This window comes from Vanessa cardui, chromosome 1 (assembly GCF_905220365.1).
Source record: "Vanessa cardui chromosome 1, ilVanCard2.1, whole genome shotgun sequence".
Lineage (NCBI taxonomy): Eukaryota > Metazoa > Arthropoda > Insecta > Lepidoptera > Nymphalidae > Vanessa > Vanessa cardui.
Genome location: NC_061123.1, coordinates 14,489,167 through 14,505,271, shown reverse-complemented (window position 1 = coordinate 14,505,271; position 16,105 = coordinate 14,489,167). Strand labels below are relative to the sequence as shown.

The following is a 16,105-nucleotide window of genomic DNA, read 5'->3' as shown; positions in this document are numbered from 1 at the left end:
CCGCTGGGCCATCTCAGCTCTTCTTCTTTATTTCCACTGATATTTACCGCCAATATTCCGATAACAGTTTCGCCGTCATCCAAACAGTAATTTCTTCGCAAATCCATAGTGAATATCATGGATTAGTCAAGCTACCTACCAATGATATCGCGTCGATTTACCGTCAAAAGTTGTTTATTTGACTTTTTCCTGTTACGCTTAGAATATAGTCGAATTATTTCAGTATGTTATCTATACTAATTGTATAAATGCGAATATAAACTATACCTGTTACCTCATTACACTAAAACTGCTGAACCGATTTAGGTGAAACTTGGTATGAAATAGATTCTGGGGAAGGATAAAGACTTTTGCAATTCACCCCTCTAGTGCAGTCTATAAGTTTTATGTGTTATAGGTTAAGTTTTACATACTATGGATAAAGCCACAGGATTAGCTATTTTAATATGTATCAGATATAAAAACACCTTCGTCTATAACATTATTTTAAAAGTTTAACTAACTCTGTTTGTCTGTCTGACGCTCTATCACGACCAAACCGCTGAACCTTATTCGATTAAATTTGGTATGCAGCAAATTTAAAATCCAATATTGGACATAGGCTAGTTTTGTTGCCTGACACATGATAACCACCACCCTAAAACACGAGCGAAGTCGCGGGCGACTACTAGTATTAATATAAATCTTAGACATAAAAACAGCTGCATAATAGAACGACTAAATATAAAATGTTTCAGAAATAACTTAACCGCTTGCGTGTCACGTTACCGTTTACAGCGTGAAACGCGTCAATATCATTTGAAGGCTTTGGAATAACATCAAAATCGAGCTTGAATATTGTCTGATGATGATAACTGTTACCATTTCATTGCATCAATCTATAAAAAAATAAATCGAATAATATTTACGATCATAAAAAACGCTATCAAATAAATAATTCGACAATATTGATTCAACTTATCATGTTTTATCGATAATATTAAAAAGAACATACAGCCCTAATTTCATACAGGCAAATATGTAAGAAAGTTGAAAAATAACGGTATGATAAATAAATGAATTCAACTATGCTTTCTTTTCTTACTTATTTTCGCCCGCGACTTCACCAGCGTGTAAGGAAGGGGTTCGGGGTTGTGTCAGGTGTTACGTACCCTGTTCTCCTAAGCCTCTAAGTCATGTATACAAAATTTCATAGTGATCGATTGATCAGTTAAAACGCGAAACAAACAAACTCACGTTCGCAATTATAATATCAGTTAGGATTTACGAACGGATAATATTCAAAAATGTACCGTTAAGTAGCGAGTAGTTAGCAAATGAATATTCGAAAGCTGGGCCTCGTTTCAAGGAGATGACATGTGTCATTTCATACGAGATTAACTTCGAGCACGACATTATTTGTAAACAGATCACCACAAATTGGTGACTGCGCGAGACTGGTATAGGTTGGCGGGCGAGCATATAGGCCACCTGATGGTAAGTGGTGGTATATATAATTTGTGTATTCTATATTTATATTTATTTCATAGTTTTATTAATAGATTCATATTATTTTATTTATTAGTAGAGCACCACCCACCTTATATTCTATGACCTATCCTACACCTGTTGGTTGCCTGGAAGAGATCGCTATGTAGCGATAAGGTCGCCAAAATTGTACGCCTGTTATATCTAGGCCATATCTTTGTCATTTGTATTTTTTTATTTCACTGTGTGGTGTACAATAAAAGAATAAACTAAACTAAACTAAGTGGTCACCATCACCCATAGACAATGACGCTGTAAGAAATATTAACTATTCCTTACATCGTCAATGTGCCACCCACCTTGGGAACTAAGATGTTATGTCCCTTGTGCCTGTTGTTACACTGGCTCACTCACCCTTCAAACCGGAACACAACAATACTAAGTACTGTTATTTGGCGGTAGAATAACTGATGAGTGGGTGGTACCTACCCAGACGGGCTTGCACAAAGCCCTACCACCAAGTGGAATCTAGAAAATGAAGCCACAAGCAACATCGTATCTAAAAAAATAAATAATAAAAATCGCGTTACATTTTCATGGTCAAGCTGACTGTGCAACACCAATTACAATTTTTGTTAAATGATGCTATCCGACCTTCCAGCTTATGTAAGTGTAAGAATGTTTAAGGACGGACATTGACACCTGAGAATCTACAGCCAACTCCCCGACGTCATTATGCATTATGCACGTTACTGAACTATTTTGTAACAATGATACATATTAAACAATTTTTATTACATACACTGGCTTTGTAAACAGAGACCAACTATTTAAATGATAGTAAAATATTCTGTTACTCATCGGTCGTTGGTGTAAAAAAACAATGTATTGGCCACGCCTTTCTTTGTCTTACCCAGGTTACAGGGATTGCAAGAAAACCCAGGCAACGTGTAATGGGGAGGTCCTTCGCCTAGAATGGTCAGTCTTGAAATATAGGTGAGGTGCTCCCGAAGGGCTCTTACAAAACTTTTCACTGCTTAACACTAACACTATACCTGAGTATTCGTTTATGATTTGAGTAGTAAACCTTTTCATGAAGATTGTAGTATATAAGATACGAATTGTCTTAGTACATAACATTTATTCCATTTCACAAACACATAATTTTATTGTTTTAGTATATACGCTTTAAATTTCTTTCTTTCCTTGCTTGTGTTCCAATCTATTAAGTGTCAGCGCAGCATCTCTTTTTCTTCCAATATTTTCTATTATTCGTCATTTGTTCATTCACAACCATGTTTCTCATTTCCCTCCTCACACAATCCATCAGGTAAGCATTCCTTCCTTCCCTCATCGCTCATGCTCATCACTTTTTAGTAACGTATTTTTCCTTTCTGCGCCTCACATGTCCATACATAAGCGGTTTCCTTTCACTTTTTCTGTTATTGGCGCTACTATCAGGCTTACTCTTATATACATTTACTAGGTGTAAATAATATTTAAAAAAAAAAAAAAAACTACAAACGTATTTTTATAATATTATTACAAAAAAATTATTTCCTGTTATAAACATATAAATGCTAGTTATTTTTCAAAGATATTTTCAATGACTTGACAATTTACATTTGTAACTTTAACTAAACATTTACTTAGGTGTTATTTATATACGAAATCAATTTAATACAAAGATGCCTTGACCGACTCTCGGGCCATACGTCGTCTTGGTTAGTTTGAGACGTACAAATTAACGTTCTATCTGTCATATATATTAAGACTATAAAGATGTTTTGATCCGCTGGTTGGAATACGAGAACCTCAACAGAATATTGCACTTTCAAACACTACTTAATATTCATCGTGCATCAGATGAAAATCGGCCACATATGTACCCACCAACACGTATTAGAGAAGCATTATGGATTCAGCTTCTCGAATAGAAGTCTAGCATTAGAACATTTACTGGCTTTTTAATTTTATACAAGAATTTCAGAAAATTTATGCAAACTTAGAAAACTCCAGAAGAAGAAAGTGGTGTACAGCGGGGTATTATTTTTATTTGTTGTTGAGAATAGCTTCAGATATACAATTTTGGTAGTTTTCCTTCAAGAGAAATTAGCTGTGAACAGTTTTTACAATATTAAAATACCAAGCGCTCTTGAGGGATTGGCCATAGCAAAAATTTAATAAAAACGAATTTGCGCAAATTTATGCTTGTTGACACAAAATAAAGGTGGCATATGAAACCTACTCGCTTTTTAATTCTAATACATACTTGCAGATTCGAACCGGGGCAAAAGTATAAATAAAATCATTTATGTAAAGTGACGATTTCTAAAGAGCTAAAGAGCACTAGCTCCTGAATAAGGTATAAAGAGATAAAAAATATGTTTTTTACAAAATCTAAAACCCAAGAAACCAGTACCTAATAGCCTTTATTTTACATTTTCACAATCGGATGTATATTTATTTCTGTACCATTCCTTCAATAGTTTTCAATGGTAATTTTCAACAGTTCTATATTTAATTTATACTTATGAATATTATTTGTTTTTTTTTCAGCTGTCACTGCATTCTCCAGCCACAAAAAGCATAACCATGCAAAAACCGCACATATAAATCGTCCATAGAGTACGTAACGGTAGTGTGATGTTTTGTAATTTTTATTTCCTCTCAAGTGGAAATTTTTAATCAGTATTTTATCTGTATTCATTGATAAGATAAGACACTCCTGTTTAAGTGAGACGCGTGACACATAAGCATCTGCACATTAATGTGATAATAAATTATCTTTTATCGCAGCGTCTCGGAAATAAACCAAAACTGTGACGTTATTATTTTCGAAATAATAAATTATATGCAAAAATATTCCCCTATAAATAATCCACAAAAGATTTATCTATACATTCGTCACAAGCTTTTGCGGGGGGAGGGGTTTGTATGGTTATTTACAATTATCCGGGATTAAGTAACCTATGTTCTATAATAAAATATAATCTATCTCTATTCCATACTTCTCCTTTAAGCTGTTCTGGCATGTTGGAGTAACAGGTATAGTACGACACAAATAAGATGTAGCATCGGAAAATGCAATGGAATGAAAATAAAACCGATTACTACCGATTTACACAACCAATAGAAACAGCTCCCTATCGCGACATTCGACGCTATTCGTCGCTATAGATTCACGCGTCAGAGAAAGCAAGTGCATGTAAATCGACGCGTCAAATTGACGAATATATTAGGTCATATGATATTACAAGTAATTACGTTTGTGCAAAGATCATATTCGCATGAGAAATAAATATTGATAATTGGGGATAGCGTACTCAATTCGGGTGTGATCGGTTTTACGAATTTTGCCGATGCGACATCTAAGTTGTGTCGTACTATACGTAAGATATAAATGAATGAGGCATCGTAAATATGCCTACTAACAAACGTTGTTCAGCTGGTGTTTAGTTAAACAATGATCTGTCTCTTTCTATCATCATTAATTTAACATTCCATAGAAGAAGACGCAATATAGTTTAAGCAATCACCCTCATACATTGGTTGGCAACAACATTTATTGAAAAAGGCGTATTTGTCTCAAATAAACAAATGCAATGCCTTACCAATCATTTTGTTTATAAGATATATGCAAAATTCTGTAAAGAGAAATTAAAGTTTGTCGAAAACGATAATGAATCGTTAAGATAAATCTCAAGACATATGCGTTCGACATTGAAGATAATACAATAATAATGATTAATGTTACAGATATGATCATTTAACAATGCAACGGCTTATTACGGCGGCGACACACGAGGAAATGCACATTTCGTCAAAGAACTTTCGAGAACACCGTCGGGACTCGCCTACTGGCGATAGTAATATTCCACTGGTTTTTTACTTTTGGAGTTTACGCATGTGTGAGTCAGTGAATGTTTGTTTGTAAGGCTCACTTCGAGTGCGTTGTGTCGACGTTACCAGCACCGAGCATTAATGACGTAACATCATTTTTTTAATACAAAATCATTTCAATAGGTAATTTAATATGAAAACCTACCTTCGTTTTATAGTGCCAATTAGTACAGAGCTAGTCGTTTCTAGTGAGAATTTAAACCGTACTGGATCCCTTTATTGTAATATAGTCCGAAACTTTGTTAAGCTAGATAGAGATAGCTAGATGCTTAGATAAGGACAAATATACGAATTAAATAAAGGTGATGTAATTGTAACAACTTAATTATTACATTATTTAATTTAATGTCATATAAAAAATAAAGGAACGGGACAATCGTACAGGAGAAACGTATAGTAAAGTTTGGGTTGATTTGAGTCGTGACGCACTAGCGTTTGACGTGACCAACGCAATGTTCGCCGTGTCGATGTGTGCATTACGAGTTCGAAGGCGGGGCAGGCGAACGGAGCTTTTGGCGTGGCACGTCTATACTACCGACGTGTCGTGCGCGCGTGACGATGTGCACGCAGTAAACGCACAGCCTTGCACTCGAAACGCCGACTTCTCCGTACAAAAAAAAAATATATATATACAGACGAATTGATAACCTCCTCCTTTTTGAAGTCGGTTGAAAACAAACCCACATTTTTAAATAAAAGTAGTTACAACGGATTTGAATCGCGTATATTAATTATTTTTACCATCCCGTATACCGTCAGTCTACCCGTGACCACGAACGCTGTAAAGTGCTCGAAACGTCGGGATGTTAAAAATAATTAATATACGCGATTCAAATCCGTTATAACTAGTTTTATTTAAATGTGTAATAATCGCGAAAATTTAAGACAAAACCCCATTGTTTAAGCGGGATCCTCAATTGCGGTCAACAATATTTATGTCAATGTTTATAACAATATGTTATAAACATTGACACAAAGATTTTCATTTCCGTATCATTATATACTATTTATATTATATACGTCACGAGATACAATCAAGATTTCATTCGGAGTAGGAAGATTATATGTGCGCGTTTCGTCTTAAAGAATTGCATTTAATTATTACCATTACGTTTTCTTCCTGATCGTGACGTCAGAGTTCCATTAAGATTACCTATTCAATGTTTATCAGTCGTTATCATGAAACAACGCTTATCCCTTATGTCGAGATGGGCCCTAATCAAACAGCGTCGACTGATTCGTTGACTGTAATTTCGAAAACATAGGGTTGCAAATGAAATGTTGCTAGCTGAAAAAATAACATTGCATACATCAATTTTCACAAGGTCATTTTAATACAAATGTTTTTCAAAGTTAATTGATATAAGATCGAATATTTCTTGTTTCATCATTCATGAAATAACAATTAAGTGCCATTTTGCCATTACTATGCCATTGATTTGAAATATATTATTATTATTTGTACATATAATTAATATTTATGCCAGTATTGCCAACCATCAGCAACAGCCCTAGGCAAGGACACACTTAAGGAGTGAACGCAGATTGTTTAACAGGTCTGGCGAGCGTCGCGGTCGTTGTGACGTAGACGACCCGCCCACATTTTTATACTATCTTTATCATAAAACCACAGATACAAATCACACAGGTAGATATTGCGAGCAATTCAAATGTAAAAAAGCTGATTAAATAAAATTCTGCTTAAGTAATTGATTATACCTTTCAAGTGTTATACGTATCTTTTATAACAATTATGATGACGCTGTAAAAATTGGGTGTGTCTTGTCTGACAAGTAAAATGGGAATAATAATAAAATATAAGATTTTAAATTAACATGGTTATTTTTATTACTAAAGGTATTAATTTCGGAATATTTACCAAGTTTTTTATTTTTGTTCGGTGAAGCTCGATATTTCGACATTATCTACGAATGTATTGTTCACGAGACTCGTGATAAAAAAAAACATGGTAAATATCCCGAAATTAATACCTTTAGTAATAATAAAATATCCGTACGTGACACTGGTGAATTAATCTGTGCCTTTTTGGCACAAATGAAAGCCAAAAAAATTTTAACTAACAATTAATACGAAATAAAATATAAATAACTCTTGAGTGTTTATTGTCAAATAATCAGAATATATTATTCAGAAAGAAAGCAAAATAACTTTGTAGCATTACTTGAATAACTTAATATTTAAAATGTGTTTTTAATGTAACAAAGCAAAGTAAACAAAACTACACGTAAATAAAATACATATAATTAAGAGAATATTATGTATGTATGTAAATAAATACATACCAACTTCTAAATGACGTCATATAAAATTTAAATACCTGGAAGCCCGCTCGGCTTCGGCTATTTTAATTAGTTTTAAATTGCATATGATATAAATAATAAGGGGGAAAACCCAAGTTAGTGTCACTTTTCAAATGTTTTTATAGAGAAGAAAAAAATAAGACGGAAGGTTATTTAAAGAGACAGATTAAATAAAAAAATGGAACGAATTTAATAATCTAACGACGTTTAGTATTTACAGCCAATCACACATAATTAAATGGAAGGCAAATATTTTAAAAAACGAATATAAAAAGAACGCTTTGACGTTTTTTTTTTCTTTATATTAAAATTGTATTTGTTTTTCAAATACCAGCAGTACCGCCAATACATCATTGCTATGCCAGATTGATTAACGCTCTTTGATTCGAAACCTAAATATTTCCTATAATTTTATGCATAAAGCAATTAACGCAAAGTTCTTGTCAATTTGGTTCAGTTCAAGCATACAAACGTTTCAACTTTGTATGTTACTTGAAACAAAATATTAAAAAAAAGGTTTTAATAAGCAATTGATACAGTGTATAGAAAAATGTACATGAAATGTTTTACTAACAAAATGGCGTATGCTAGACAGAAGGCCAGGCAAGGATAACGATTTAGGATAATATAAATTGTAAACAATTATTTTTTGTTAAATAATAGTAATAAAAATATTTAATAGTATATTTAATACATAATAGATATTATTTTAGCTCTAGTTATTAAAAATTCCTAACTTTAAAATATAGAACATAATTACGTTGTTATTGACTACTTCAACTAAACACGAGATGCTTTTCCTTATGTAATGCACTTAAATATTGTAACTAGTGTCCTGTTATTATTTATAATTCCTACTCATTATCAATGTAAATAATTTTGAATAAATTGTATGAAAATATAACAAATTGCGTGATAGTTTTCAACGGTAGAGTCAATTTATATTATTAATTATATAAAAAATCTCACGCTATACGAAAGATCCCCAAAACCGAACTATTAGTTGAGCTGTTAACCGAACTGAATATCTAAAACATTCAATTCAGGTGCAGTCTTGATAGTTTTCGTGTGTGTGCACTCACACTGAAAAAGGTTCACCCACATGGAAAAGCAATGTAACGATAAGGGGGGCGTAGGGGGCGCGAGCGGGACGGGGGAGGCGGCAGTCGCACCGAGCGTTGCCAACCTTCTATAAAACTCTGCGCTGCCATCTGCAAGTTTCAATAGATAACTTGAGTTCTAAAGAATACGGTACGCGCTGCCAACATTTACGTTCGTAGTTGTTCAACTTTGAAAAAAAAAACTGAATGTTGTTCAACCTTGCAAAATTGTGGCGCGAAATACATTTATTTTAAATGATAGCGAATACTTTATCGAATAAAGTGTACAAGCAGAAAAGACTCGCGTTATTTTCTGGTGGTTCGTTAACTGTGTCAAATCGAGCCTAATAGACGTTTTCATACGCAACGAAACGACTTGAACCAAATTAATGAACTTAGTGATATGTGAATGTGACTTTAATAAGTGAAGTTAGAGGACTCGTGACTTCAAAAACGATTACTTCAAAAATTGACTTTAAAGTGTTCTGATACAAGCACTTGATCAAGATGAGCTTCAATAAGAACAACCCCAACCCCATGGGGAAAATAATGGGATATCTCAAGCAGCTCTCCACCGAAATGGTAAGTCATAGGTCTCATAATGTTCGCACTATATTTAATCAAAAAAATATATATAAAACCTTTTTTTATTTCAATAACATCTGGTCATATATCGAAATATATTTTCAGTAGTAAAATTATATGAAAATTCTGTAGTTCTTTCCAGAAAGCTCTGGAAATTAATGTGCGGTATTTACGGTCGTGTGCCGGTCAGAACGGCGGCGAGCGATTGAAGCCGTTGCCCGGCAACCACTATCATCAACAATACGCTTTAAATCGATACAGAATAAGGATCAAAATCCACGAATTCACTGCTTATGTTGCAATTGCATATCCATGCATTAGTTTGAAAACGTCGAAAGTATAATTTCTATTTCGACAGAAACAGAAAGAAAAGTATTTGTCGAATTATGTCAAATCGTTTTTGACTCTTATAATATTGAATTATGTATTATTAAGAAGTATAATTAATTAGGAAATACTTTGCCGATTTATACGGAATAGAACGGCATAGCTGTAACGACCTTGTAAGGTCGGCATTCATTAAAAGTCCAGTAACACATCGGACTTTTGTTTTTGATACCTGTTGCAATTTAATTTGCAAAAAAAAGCGCTACAATAATTATGGTTGATTATGATTACATTTCGATACATGCATCGGAATGAAGTTCTTTAAATAATAAAAAAAAAAATCATTGAATACATATTTTAGTAGTTTGACTGTATTAAATAAATTACTCTTGAAAACTGTAATCTAAGTTATTATTTTAACTTAACGTATAAAATTAAACAGTGGTGCTATCTTGCGGAAAGACGCACATTTATCAAAGACTCGTTATATAGGCGAATACAAAACATGATCATTTGTTCACAAGGATTTCGCTAGATGGCATTAGTTGCCGCTCTTCTAGTCGACCTAAGTTTAAAAGAAAATATATTCATATATCACATAATAAATATATAATGTGATAAATTATTCGAAAAGTATTTTTTTTTTTATTATTTAACAAATGTTTAGTATTCGTTAGAAAATATTTTTTCTGCGTTTTAACAGTTCCATATTATTGGTATATGAAGGAATCTTCCTTCCAATATATATTACGTATATTGGATTTTAAAAATGTAAGTTGTAACTAAGTTTTATCTATATACCTATTATATTATATTATAATATATCTGTTAACGGGCTTTATAATTGTATGCACCACTGAATAATAAGCGATAAATAAAAATAATACCTATTACATCGGACTTTCCTTATATAAGTGTTCTAAAAATAAACTTACACCGTCTAATGGCACAAACTAGACCATAAAACGGTCCCGCTGCACGGTTATGGTCAAGGCATGGCGTCCTCGGTCCTACCCTACGATACTGATATAAAACAAGATCAAGGGCAGCCATTCATATTAATTACTAAAGCTACTTCTTTGAGAAAAAAAACAATAACATATTATGTATATTATAAAACAAAAATGTTATATTGTGTACTAATTATGTATAAAAAAATTATAAATTCGCAGTAAAAACTCCTTGAATCACTTGTATGTAGGTATTTATTGTGTGATGCAGACTAGGCAGTACGCACGTGTTACTTTTCTTGACCCTAACGAGTGAAGGTTTAATATCGATAAGGAGACAATTATTCTTGTTTCTCATAAACTATAGTTACATAAAAGTAAAAGATCTAGAAAATAAATAAAAGAAAATAACCAATGAACTAGATCGTTTAATGTATTCAGTAAACAATGCACCAATTAAACAATCACTAATATTATGTGCATATTAAACAATTGATTCCCAAATAAATAAATTTATGATAGATATGTGACCTCTTTATTGTAATGACATTACGCAAATAAATTGACATCTATTATTATTAATCTGTGGCAAATTATAATTGAAATTTACGGTTGATTTTTTAAGGTGAACTTATTAAAGGGATGCGGAACAGTGGCCAATAAAAATTATAACACTTTTGATCATGATTCACAGGTAATAAAACGTGTGAGTAGAGATCAACAACCTATAAATAATACTACGATTAAAAAAATACAGAAATGTCTAGTGTTATGTATAGGGTGTGGACATTTCTTAAATTAAAAGACACTCTTGAGCATTGTTTATACGAGCGTTAAAGGCGAACCTCATTATAATGGTACGACAACTATCCGATAACATCAACAATCGAACGAATAAAATATAACAACACAAGGCACATCGAGAGACTTTTATTTGAATTGACCATTGTCAGTTGCGCTAATATTATGAATGAAGTTATAGTTTTCGATGTCGCCGTGTCTATAACAAGGCGATGGAGTTAAATTTTTCTCGAAATGTATCATTAGGTTATCGAGAACATGCTTCAGTCATATGGACACTTTAAGTGGTCAATAAGCAATGTTTTCTCTATCTGACCCCAGACTCCTTAGGGTTACAATTCTTATCGTTATGACTGTCTTACGCACATAAGATAGTGGGATATAATAAATGGGACTTGTTTGCGGATGTTTTATTCAGTATCGAATGTTTAGTGAACTTATTTGACCATTTGTTATTGACCGAGTTGTATAAGTGAGTTCTAATAAATTGGCAGGCGAACCAATTAATATTTATTTTATCAGACGAGTATCATACTTTGTTAATTTATAAAATTGGATTGTTTTGTTACAGGGAGCCAGCGAACAAAGCCGTCGCGGGCAACAGGACGAGGAACGATTGTATCGTTCCCGTGGCCCGAAGTACGCAAGAGTTCCATCGAAGCCCACGCTTTCTGCATCAACGACTTGCACATCTCTCGCGACATCCTGCGGCTCTCAGGGGACACTTGTTCCCAACTACGCTACTATCCCCGAGATTGTATCAACGGAAAGCAGCAGTGAGGACGAACAAGATTCATTCGAAAAAACACGCCGTCATTTCCAGCAGCTGCGCCAAATCAGTCTAGGGAACGAATTCAAATATAAAATGGAGATGGAGATTAAAAGCGCTAAGGAGGAAAATTTGCGCAATTCTATACCTTTTGTGAAGCAATTAAGCACAGAGAGTAATAGAGTTAAAAATGATTACACAATCAATGGAGACGCTCAACCCTATGGACCAACAACCCAGCGACTCTACCTATGGACTCAGGTTAGTTTCTTTGCTGAGGCATTAATTTTGGTATAGTTTAATAAAATACAAATATTCATATTTCTAAAATAATTATAATTCCGATTTTGAAAATATAAGTAATATGGAAAACACATTAGCATTCAATTATGCTCATTTAGTGGTTAAAGATTTTTATATACTCATTAAAATATTTCTTGAAAGAATGGGGGCGGTGAAACTCTTGGAACTCGATGTAGGTACAATAATGTTTGTATGACTAGGGATAGGTTAAGCTACGGACATAAAAATACTTATGTACACGCCGTGTAAGCCTTTATAAAAGTTCGAATCGCCCACTGAACTTCAGAACTTTCCGGTTTAAGTTCACGTTGCTACGTTTTGTTCCGGAAAGAGAAATAAATAATGTCAAAAAAAGAAATATTTGAGGTTATGCGTTTGATCAAAATAGTATTTATATATTTTGAGGATTGATTAATAAAAGTTTTATGTAATTGTTACAGATTTTCGCTGCATTTGCCGTATCGATGGGCTCTCTCATTGTCGGCTTTTCATCAGGCTACACTTCACCGGCACTTCCTAGTATGAACAGGACTCTCACTATTACAAATGAAGAGGTAAATTAACAATTAAATATTAATGTTCAAATTAATGAATATTGTATTAAGAATACCTTGCTTTTCAGTTTTAAGAGTATTGATACTAACTATATTTAATTTTGTTTACAGAATAGTTGGATTGGAGGACTAATGCCCTTAGCTGCACTGGTAGGCGGCATCGCTGGCGGTCCCCTTATCGAATACATAGGAAGACGATTGACGATAATGTGTACGGCATTGCCATTCTTCTTGGGTTGGATGCTCATTGCGAATGCCATGAACGTTTATATGGTATTAGCTGGAAGGGCTCTCTGTGGTGTATGCGTTGGCATAGGAAGTCTTGCGTTCCCCGTCTATCTCGGCGAAACAATTCAACCGGAGGTCCGCGGAGCTCTAGGACTCTTACCCACCGCATTTGGTAACACGGGTATACTTCTAGCATTTTTCGCTGGAACATACTTAAATTGGTCACATCTAGCATTCCTTGGCGCTGCTCTACCTGTGCCATTCTTTTTGCTAATGATTTTAACCCCTGAGACCCCGAGATGGTATGTCACAAAAGGGCGAGCGGAAGATGCGAGAAAGGCCCTGCAATGGTTGAGAGGAAAGAATATTAATATCGATAAGGAAATGAGAGATTTGACGCGTTCGCAAGCTGAATCCGATCTTACGTCCACGGGTAACGCTTTCGGACAGCTATTTTCAAGGAAATACCTTCCGGCCGTCTTAATATCTCTTGGTTTGATGCTGTTTCAACAACTGAGTGGTATCAATGCAGTCATTTTCTACGCATCGACAATATTTCAAATGGCCGGGAGCAGTCTCGATGAAAACTTGTGCAGTATCATTATAGGAATTGTAAATTTCGTATCGACGTTCATCGCGACGGCTATTATTGATCGTCTCGGCAGAAAAATGCTCCTCTACATTTCATCTGTATCAATGATTGTCACCTTAGTAGCTTTGGGATCGTACTTTTACGTGAGAGAAGTCGGAACGGATGTCAGTAGCTACGGATGGTTGCCTCTGGCTTGTCTGGTGATCTACGTCTTGGGATTCTCCATCGGTTTCGGTCCCATTCCATGGTTGATGTTGGGAGAAATCTTACCGTCAAGAATACGCGGTACTGCCGCTTCGATGGCGACTGGCTTCAACTGGACGTGCACATTCATCGTGACGAAATCCTTCCACAACATTATAGCCGCAATCAACATGTACGGCACGGTCTGGTTATTCGCCGTGTTGTGTGTGATCGGATTATTATTCGTCGTATTCTTCGTACCTGAGACTCGGGGTAAGAGTTTGGAAGAGATCGAGAAGAAACTTACTGGTGGTTCGAGAAGAGTTCGCAATTTGAACACAAACAAGTCAAATCAAAATGGTTGTTAATTTATATATTAAAAAAAACAGCGTCTATAAACGCGTCATACATTCCTGAGTGCAGTGTCTGTCTGTGCTGTCCGCTAGATAAATATTGTTAGTAGATGCAAAATGGGGGGTTGATTTGTGTGGCTGAATGAACTGGTAACGTGATATTTCGTCGACTGATTGAAATTGTTGTTCGGATCAATGTTGAAAGACTGATTTGGATTGTATTCAATACGTGTAGTTTGTAAATATGAGCATTGTGTAAGTAAGAGATAGTTCCTTTTATATTTACAAGTAAACTAGCGTTTAGATGATAATAATTATCAGAGAATATAATTATTTATATTCAATCGGCCCAGTACTTTTTAAGGTACAATGAATATGTTTACTCATTAACGCATTAGGTTAGTTTAATTATATAAATTATTTTTGTAGAAAATGATCTGTAACTAATACATTAATGTTGATCATGACAAGATATATTTAAAACCAAATTATAAATAATACTTATTTTTGTGATGTAGAAAGTAAACTACGATATTAGTATGTAGTAAATTCTTAGCTTAAGTATTCACTTTAGTGCGTTTTCGTATATTACGGAGGCCATATTTATTTTAAAATAAAATACAAAACTAACAAATGTTTTTTAAAACCTCTTTTCATTGAGATACCCTTAATCTTCCTTCACTTTCACCAACCAAAAAGTCTCTCGGGTTGTATGAAACTAATTCTAATAATTACCAGTAATGTATTACTTAATTATAATTGAATATTATTTAAAATAAAAGAGTAACGTCAGTCTATACACGTAAGCGATTTTAATAGAAAATCTATATATGAAGATAATCTAATAAATGAGAAGACACTTTGTTTCCCCTTACTGACAAATCGTCTAAGCCTATCCAAAATACACAGCAAGTTTTGGAGATGGTTTCAATATAATGTATAATATAATACATGAAAAATAAAGTCTACCAACGGTATTGTTTGTTAATTTATATTTGGTATCACTTTTATTTGAACATAATGAAGATTAATTACTAGATCTAAAATAAAATCTACGTCAAAAACCTCTACCCAATATAGAGTAGCATAAGTTCACGTATGTGCCTAATACAAACGAAACACCTCTTAGATAAAACGACGGAAGAAATAAAATAAAAATAATCATATTATTTTACACTATAGGTAAATAAACTAAAACAAAAATAAATGGAGCAAAATTTTTAATGTTAGGACTTCCATGAACAGTCACTATACAGTTTAAAATTAAAAAAAATTAAAAAAAATAGGTTGATGCTATTAATAAACGAAATTGGTGTACTTTTCTAATTAATAATAAAATGTATGTTTAACACCAATTTATTTTTATGATATGACGTACTTCCGTATGTATGTCAGGCAACATAAAATGATTATATAAGTAAAAAATGTTTATCACGAAAACAATTAGCTAATAACATGTGATGTGAGGCTGATAAAAATGTCGGATAGGTCGTTGTCATGGCTAAAGGCTAATTAATAAACTTCAGCATTAATTTGTGATTTGAAAAAAGAATCCATAGATTTAAATTAAAAAAAAATGTATATTTGTTAGTTATGGAATATTAATTCGTATCGAAATAAATTGAACTAGCATTCTTGTCAATACAAATTACACTATTAAACATTTTAT

At 33.6% G+C, this 16,105-nt stretch overlaps 2 protein-coding genes across 3 annotated transcripts in view; one reads left to right on the top strand and one right to left on the bottom strand.

Annotated features, from left to right (window-relative positions):
- Positions 1 to 16,105, bottom strand: part of LOC124543137 (RING-box protein 2-like) — a 32,666-nt gene that overhangs the window by 8,250 nt on the left and 8,311 nt on the right. The gene's annotated exons all lie outside the window — the stretch shown is intronic.
- Positions 8,906 to 15,082, top strand: LOC124542937 (facilitated trehalose transporter Tret1-like). 2 transcript variants are annotated; one of them, XM_047120924.1, is made up of 4 exons: positions 8,906 to 9,373; positions 12,026 to 12,484; positions 12,967 to 13,080; positions 13,192 to 15,082. In XM_047120924.1, the coding sequence occupies exons 1-4, from the start codon at positions 9,299 to 9,301 to the stop codon at positions 14,449 to 14,451; spliced, it is 1,908 nt and encodes a 635-aa protein (XP_046976880.1). In that variant the 5' UTR covers positions 8,906 to 9,298; the 3' UTR covers positions 14,452 to 15,082. The 2 variants fall into 2 exon arrangements, with proteins under 2 accessions (XP_046976880.1, XP_046976959.1); XM_047121003.1 differs by lacking the exon at positions 8,906 to 9,373 and adding an exon at positions 11,829 to 11,926.